The sequence below is a fragment of the Pipistrellus hanaki genome (assembly GCF_964339955.1).
Source record: "Pipistrellus hanaki genome assembly, chromosome: 19".
Classification (NCBI taxonomy): Eukaryota; Metazoa; Chordata; class Mammalia; order Chiroptera; family Vespertilionidae; genus Pipistrellus; species Pipistrellus hanaki.
In genome coordinates, this window is record NC_140521.1 from 9,844,671 (window position 1) to 9,852,011 (window position 7,341).

The window sequence follows — 7,341 nt, forward strand, 5'->3', positions numbered from 1 at the left end:
GGCACTGGCATTTCTGGACAGGGCCCCTGAGGCCAGGGTTGGGGGCAGATGCCAAACCTTCCTGCTGGCCAGGCTCAGAACACCTTTGCTTCTGTCCACTGCTCTCTTCTGCCCTAGTCTGGCAGAAGGTAAAAATCATGAATTTCAAGTGCCTAGAACAATGCTAGAAGCAATGAGCTTTCAGTTGCTGTAATAGCTCTGGTTTGCTCTACTTTTCTGGGATCTACCCCCACCGCCCCCAGGTGCCTGACCAAGGACAGCAGAGCTCCCAGCGGTCCCACCACAGGAGGAGGGTCATACAGGGGGCTCCCAGCAGGTGCTGATGGCACAAGTCTGGGATGGTCATCAGGTTGGGCACGGTGGAACAAGACTGGCAGAAGAGCCAGGATGGGCTGGAGCCGAGCCTGGCACTTTCCAGGCAACTGACCATGGGGTCTCCTCCCATGGCAACAAGCTTGTCGACCCCCAGCTAGCTCTGCTGGGGCCCACCCAGCACATCCTGGATTCGCCCTGTTCTCACTGCACCCAGTTGACAGGCCCAGTTGGTGTACAGATGTCTGTGGCCATTTAATGTGACCCAGAGACAGGTGAGCCCTGAGAGGGCAGGTGGGAAACATCCACCTTGGAGCCAGCCTCTTCTAAACAAAGCCAGTAGCAGCCTGGCAGCCCAGCCCCAGCACTTCCTGCATCTCCAGCCCACCACTCACTGGCTTGAGGGAAGGAGGTGTCCACCCCCCACCTCCCCAGGACCCATGGCTCAGACAGGCTCTTCTGATACAGGGTCTTCCTGGGTTGCAGTGAGCTGGCTGTTTTCTACCCAACAAGAAGGAGATCCTGTGGCAGAGAGGACCCAAGGAAAGGCTGTGGGTGGGATCTTACGGACTCGGAGCTAGCTGTGGAAGTCCCCACAGGAGCCTTTCAGGGAGGAGTCGATGGGTGGGTGGATGAATGGCTGCTGGACACAGGTGGTAACAGCACAGACAACAGAACACAGGTGGGAGGGTTTTCAAACCATTTACTAAACAAATTCTTACCCTCCCCCAAACGGCCAAGGAGGACAGCGCCCCAGCCCCACACTCAGGATCTTGGCCCGAGGAGCTGCTGGGTTGAGGGAGGGAGGTCCAGTCCAAGTCTCTTGGCCCCCCGGGCGCAGGGACTGCTGATGGGGTAAAGGCCAGCTGTACACATCCTTCATGCAACCCAGGCTGGGGGCCCCGGGCCCTCAGTCTGCTCCTCTGGAATCAGCAGAAACCGCTGGAAAGCACAGTGGCACCCAAGGCCACCAGGGACGGGGAGAGAAGTGGCATCTTTGGTCCAGCGCCCACACAACCAAGGAATCTGCGCCCCACCCACATCGGAGCCAACAATGCCCCCAGAAAAAGAAACCGAGCGAGTCCTCCCAAGTGCGTGTCGCCTGTTCGGGGCAGGGCACCGCCCAGGGCCCAGCGAGTAACGGTCGGAGTGGACGGGCTGCGGAGCTCCATGGCCAGTACTCCGGCTCGTGAGCGTGGCTGACACGAGGGTGCCCACCGTGCCTGGCGCCCTCAGACGTAGTTTTTCTTGTCGTAGTCACCGGCCGCGGGCCGTCGCGGCGCCGAATACTTGACGGGGAAGCTGAGGTCCGGGCGGCGCGCGCAGACCCAGGCGCCGCAGCACACGAGGCCACCGCCGCACATGAGCAGCGCCGAGGCGGCCCAGCCGATGTACAGCGCTGCTCCCAGTTCGTACTTGTTCGACACGGACACGTTCGGGTCGTAGAATTCGCGGACCACGATGTTGGCAAACCAGCAGAGCGGCACGAGCGCCAGCAGCCCGCAGAAGGCGTAGAGCGCGCCGCCCGTGAGAGCCACGCGCGCCTTGTTGGGCCCCGGGGCCACGCAGGTGGTGCACTGCGCGCCCGCCAGGGTCAGGCAGAGCGCCAGCAGCGCCAGCAGCGCGGCGCCCACGGTGAGCGCCCGCGCCGCCTGCACCTCGGTGCTCAGCGCCAGCACCGAGTCATACGTCTTGCACTGCATGTGCCCCGTGCTCTGCACCACGCACGACATCCACAGCCCCTTCCAGGTGGTCTGCGCCGTCACGATGTTGTGGTCCAGGAAAGCGGTCACCTGCCACATGGGCAGCCCGCACGCCAGGATCAGGCCCACCCAGCCTATCAGGCACAGCACCAAGCCGAGAATCTCCAGCACCGCCGACCCCATGGCTGGAGGTGAGACGCACGCCCGATGGCCCCGGGGCCTCCGCGGGGGGCGCGGCGGTGCCTTGGCCGAGCCGATCGGCGCCCTGCGAGGATTCTGGTGCCCTTGCGCCCGCGCCGCCGGCTCACTGCCCTCTGTGCTTGCTCCGCCAGCCAGAACACAGACTTCGCGTCTGCCGGCACCTCCCGGGGTCCCTCCCCTTTGAAAGTTCGGGGGGCGGGCTCGGGTCCGGCCTCCTGGCCCGAGAAGCCAATCCGCGCTCAAGCTGTCGACCCGCAGCCAATCATGACGCCCCCCAGTATCCGGCAGGTAGTAAAATTACCGCGAGTGAGGATAGCGGAGAGCCGGGGACCGCTCCCCGCAGCGTCTCCGCCCCCAAACCCCCATCGCGGGTTGTCTAATTGTGGCCAAGCGCATTCTGGGTTGGCCTGGGGCGGCTGCCAGCACGCTCCTCCTCGGCCACCTCCTTGCACGGGACGTCCCGTCTGGCCATTTCAGGAGCTACAAGATCCCCAACTTCCCCCGCCACTTCCCGGAAAGAGGCCTGATGGTCCCGACCCCCAGGCCAGCTCCCTCTTCCATGGCCAAGGTCTGAGGGAGTCCCCATCACCACCACCGCTAGAGGCTTGCGTGGGGGACTCCCGTGGTTTCTTCTCCCAAGCTCGCCCTGGAGTCTAACAGATGCAGAGCCCTTCACCGCATCCTTACTAGTCGGTGCCCCTGAGTCTTGGCGCAGCCTCTCCCACAGGCTGAGAGGCCAGGCAGAATTGTGCGAGTCACACTGGCCTCCTGCCTCATCCAAGGTACTTCCCAGCACCACTGCCTCCCCAGTCACTGCCTCCCCCCGGGGTCTGAGACCCCAGCAAGAAGCAGGAGGCACAGGCACGGTCTCTCGTGAAACCCCTCCTCCTCCCATTCTGCTGCTGCTCTGGAGACTTCCCAGACCTCCCAACCTTCGCAGACTGCTCCTCTTCCTAAGAGGCTGCCCACCCCCATTCTGGGAGGCCCGGCTCAAGCGACGCCACGTCAGAAAGTCCCCAGTGTTCCCCAGTGACCCGGCATACAGGCTGTCCGGCAGTGGCCCAGCTCCAAGGCTTACGCTGGCCTCAGACAGGGAAGACATAAAGGGACAGAGGGGCTGTGCTCTGCCTTCCACCAGCGGTAGCTCTGGTACCCCAGCCCCCAGACCAACCTCCGGAAGCCAACTTGGAGTTTCCTGGCCAGGAGGAAGAGCCTCCATCCTCGCTAGAGGAGGGAGGTCCGGGATTTCCGGGCATTCTTCTGCACAATGGCCCAGCAGTTTCTCGAAAGGCCTACCAGGACGCACAAGAAGCCCCACAGGTGGGGCACCAGCCCTTTCTAGCAACCCCCTCCTCACTCGGTCAGCCTCCTTGTTTCCAGTAAAGTCTACTTTGTCCTGGTCTGGGGCCCCTGGTATGCCTGTGCTTTTCTATGGTCTGAGGTGCTGGACTCTGCTAGCCAGGGCCCTCCGCAGAGAAGACCTGGTATTCTGAGGTCAACTACAGCCTGGCAGCTGTGACAAAGCTGTCGCTCCGGGCCCTGGTACCTTCTCCTTCCTCAGGTGCCCTGAGGTACGGCCAATACCCTGTTCCTTAGCCCTTCCTTACCTCCCAGCACCAAGCACCACAGCCTCTTCCCAGCCACCACCTCACTGGCTGCTACCCTCCTGCTGCAAACTGTTCAAAACCCCCCCCCCCCCAATACTCTGCAGACCCTCCTGGACATCCCCTCTGCCATCCACTCCAGGAGGCCCACCCTCTCAGTCCTGCTTTCCCCAGTCCGAGTCCAGGGCCCTTGCCTAAGACCCCCCTCTACATCCACACTGCCTTCATCCCAGGATGCCCTCTGCGTGCTCAGACTGTCTGGGCCCCACCCTTGCCCACTGGGCTGTTCTCAGGGTAGCTGGGCCTTCCCAGCAGGCCCCTCCCCGCCTGACACTCTGCCTAAAATCCTCCTCGGCTTCCTTCACTGCCCAAGGACACAGTGCTGATTCCTGGGAGTGGCCTAGGTGACGTGGGTCTGGCTGTGCACACGCTCCTGCTCCGCCCAGACTGGCCTCCCTCTGGGCCCCCAGGCTGGCCTGTCTCATCCACAGCCTTTTCTGCCTCCAGTGCTTGTCCCTTGGCTTGGGGCCGCTCGTCGTCTACATTGTGTTGCTGAGGCCACTTCCACTCAGAGGCCTTTCTGCCATGTCCCCAGCTTTGCTCCCAGAGGTCCAAGCTGGAACTGTCCACCTGCTTGCTGGTTTTCCCCACCAGTATCCAGGGACGAATCTCAACACAGTGGCCATCTGCATGCACTGTACCAGGTAGGGGCCTGTCTGCTGCTCCTTCAGCCAGCTTGGGGTGCAGCCGCATGTGGCTCTCCCCGTTCACCTGCCCACCTGCCTCCCTTCATCTACCACTTTGGGGCCCATCCTTGGGCCCACCTCCAGCCAGGCAGCCCATGGTGCCCCCAGCGATCTCATGACTCTTTGGGACAGCCCCACAGTGTACTGGGGATCACAGTATCCTGGGACTGACAGGTTCCACCTATTACAATCTGATTTCTACCTCAATGCCACAGTGGAACCAGAGCTACCACAGCAAGGCCAGCTCATACCAAGGGCAGGGTGGAGGAGGGGTTAGGGAGGGAAGGCATGAGGACAGCCCACCCTTCCTTCCACTCAGGAGGACCTCCTGACCTACTGCACGCTGAGCGTGTTCTTCAGTGGAGCACAACCCAGGGAACTCCCCCCTCAGCCAGTAACTGGGTACGGTGTGCCTGCTGCCTGGGGAAAGAGACAGCCATGCGGTGCAGCGATGGCCTCTCTGAGGAACTAAGATCTGGGAAGTTCTCGTAAGAGCCCAGAGGTAGGAAGGGGAGGAACCCCAAGAGGGAGCTTGCTCAGGCCAGATGGAAGGGGGAGGGCCTGGAAGCCCAGTTCGGAGAGGGTGCAGGGCTGGGCAGGGACGTCAATCCCTGATCTGTGGCAAGGGGCTCCCACCAGCCAAGGCCACCTGCTCATTTACAGCCATTGTTCTCTTTCCCAGGGGAAGTGCAGCAGGATCTCATTAATTGTCTGAGGGAAAGGCCCGAGTCAGCAGAAAAGCAAAATTATCTTGAGCAGCTGCTGGCTGACCCCGAGCCAGGATTATCCGGTGACCTTACAAGGACAATCTAAACTTAGGCTCCAGAGCCCTTGGGGTTGAGTTTAGGGAAGCTCCTAGTTAAGGGATTTCATTTCAGGGGAAGTGAAAACCAACATTTCTTCTATCTTTCGGCTTTGAAGTGGGTAAGGATGTTTTCCTCCAATGCAGCCGATGTTTCTTGGAGCAAGGCAGTGCTTAAGCAGCAGCTCTGGCTCCAGGCATCACTCTGCCCGCTCTGGGGGCCTGAGGCGCTTGCATGGGAGGGCACCACCTGCACTCATGCCCAGAACACCCTTTGGCAAACAGCCAGTGAATTCACAGTTCAGACTAGTGAGCTGGCCTCTCCTTGCCTTAGTTTCACCGCTGGTTACAAAGTCCTCGGTGGTGAAGCCTGCAAGACTGGGGAGGAGGCTATCACTGATCCTGGGTCCTCTGCTGCCTTTCCTGAGCGCCCTCCAGGTTCCTCCCTTGACCTTCACAAATCATCTGACTTCAGTCCCCTCCCTGAGAGTGGGCACCCCTGGCTGTTGTCAGATGGGAGGGCGCTGTGGCTTTACCTTCCCTGGCTGGGGCAGAGAGCTCTGGCTGACAGAGCTCCAGGGTGCTATAGACCCCTGGGCCTTCACCACTGCACCCCTCCTCCCTCCCCAGAGCCTGGAGGAGGCCAGCCAAGGCTCCTGAAACAACAGCAGTGCCCTTACTGCCCTCCACCTCCTTTTAATAATAAAAAGTCTTTCTATATCCAGGAGATATAAATTAAGTTATATTTTCTTATAGTTTTCTTCTGCATTGCCTCATGCCAAGGAGAGCTTCTGATTCTGACTGAGATGGATGGAACTAACAGCAGATTAGAGTTTTGCTCAACCTCAAAATGGGGGAAGGGAAGAGGAAACAATCAGTAAACTTGAAGATAGAATAATAGTATTATCACATATAAACAAGAGAACGTGAACTAAAAAAACAAAACACAGAGCCTCAGGAAATGTGGGATCATAACAGAAGATCTAACATCTTTGTCGCTGGAGTTCCAAAAGTAGAGGAGAAAGATGATGGAGATAAGAAAAAGTACTTAAAGAAATAGTATCTGTCAACACCAGTAGACTTGGATGAGTTTTGTTTATAACAAAAATCTTAGAGCAACCGCTATAAAGCTATGCAAAGAGATACACTTAAACATAGTATAGATAATTCAGAATGAAATTCTCAAAGATGTCCAAGTTAACCACATGAAGGTAGGAAAAAATAAAAAGAGGAACAAGAGGGAACAAACAGAAAATGAAAATAAAATGGCAGACTTAAGCCTTACTATATTGATAATTACAAAACATGTAAATGATCTAAATACAATAATTAAACAACAGGTATTGGTAAACAACAAAAATGACCCAAATATATGCTACTTAAAAGAAACTCACTTCAAATACAATGACATGTGTAGGTTGATAGCAAAAGGATAGGGAAATATATATTGTGCAAACAATCAAATAAATGCAGGAGTGGCTATATTAGTATCAGATAAGGTAGACTTCATTAAGAAAATTACCAGGGACAGAGAAGACATTACATAATGATAAAAGGGTCAATCCACCAAGAAGACAGAGCAATCCTAAAAGTGTATGCACTAAAAAGAGCTGTAAAACACGTGAAGCAAAAACTGATAAAACTGAATGGGAAAATAGACAAACTGACAGTTATAGTTGAAGCTTCCACACTTCTTTCTCAGCAATTGATAGAACTAGATGAAAATCAGCAAGAAGATAGAATCAACACCATTACACAACAGGATTTAATAAACATTTATATAACATTAGCCAACAACAGCAGAATACACATTCTTTTTTTTTATTTATTTTTTTATTTTTTACTTTTTTAAATATATATTTTATTGATTTTTTACAGAGAGGAAGAGAGAGGGATACAGAGTTAGAAACATCGATGACAGAGAATCATCGATCAGCTGCCTCCTGCACACCCCCTACCGGGGATGTCCCCGC

At 56.5% G+C, this 7,341-nt stretch overlaps 1 protein-coding gene across 1 annotated transcript; it reads right to left on the bottom strand.

Annotated features, from left to right (window-relative positions):
* Positions 1-997: 997 nt before the first annotated feature.
* On the bottom strand, positions 998-2,726 carry CLDN5 (claudin 5). Its single transcript, XM_084868106.1, has one exon. The coding sequence runs from the start codon at positions 2,196-2,198 to the stop codon at positions 1,545-1,547; it is 654 nt and encodes a 217-aa protein (XP_084724232.1). The 5' UTR covers positions 2,199-2,726; the 3' UTR covers positions 998-1,544.
* Positions 2,727-7,341: the final 4,615 nt, after the last annotated feature.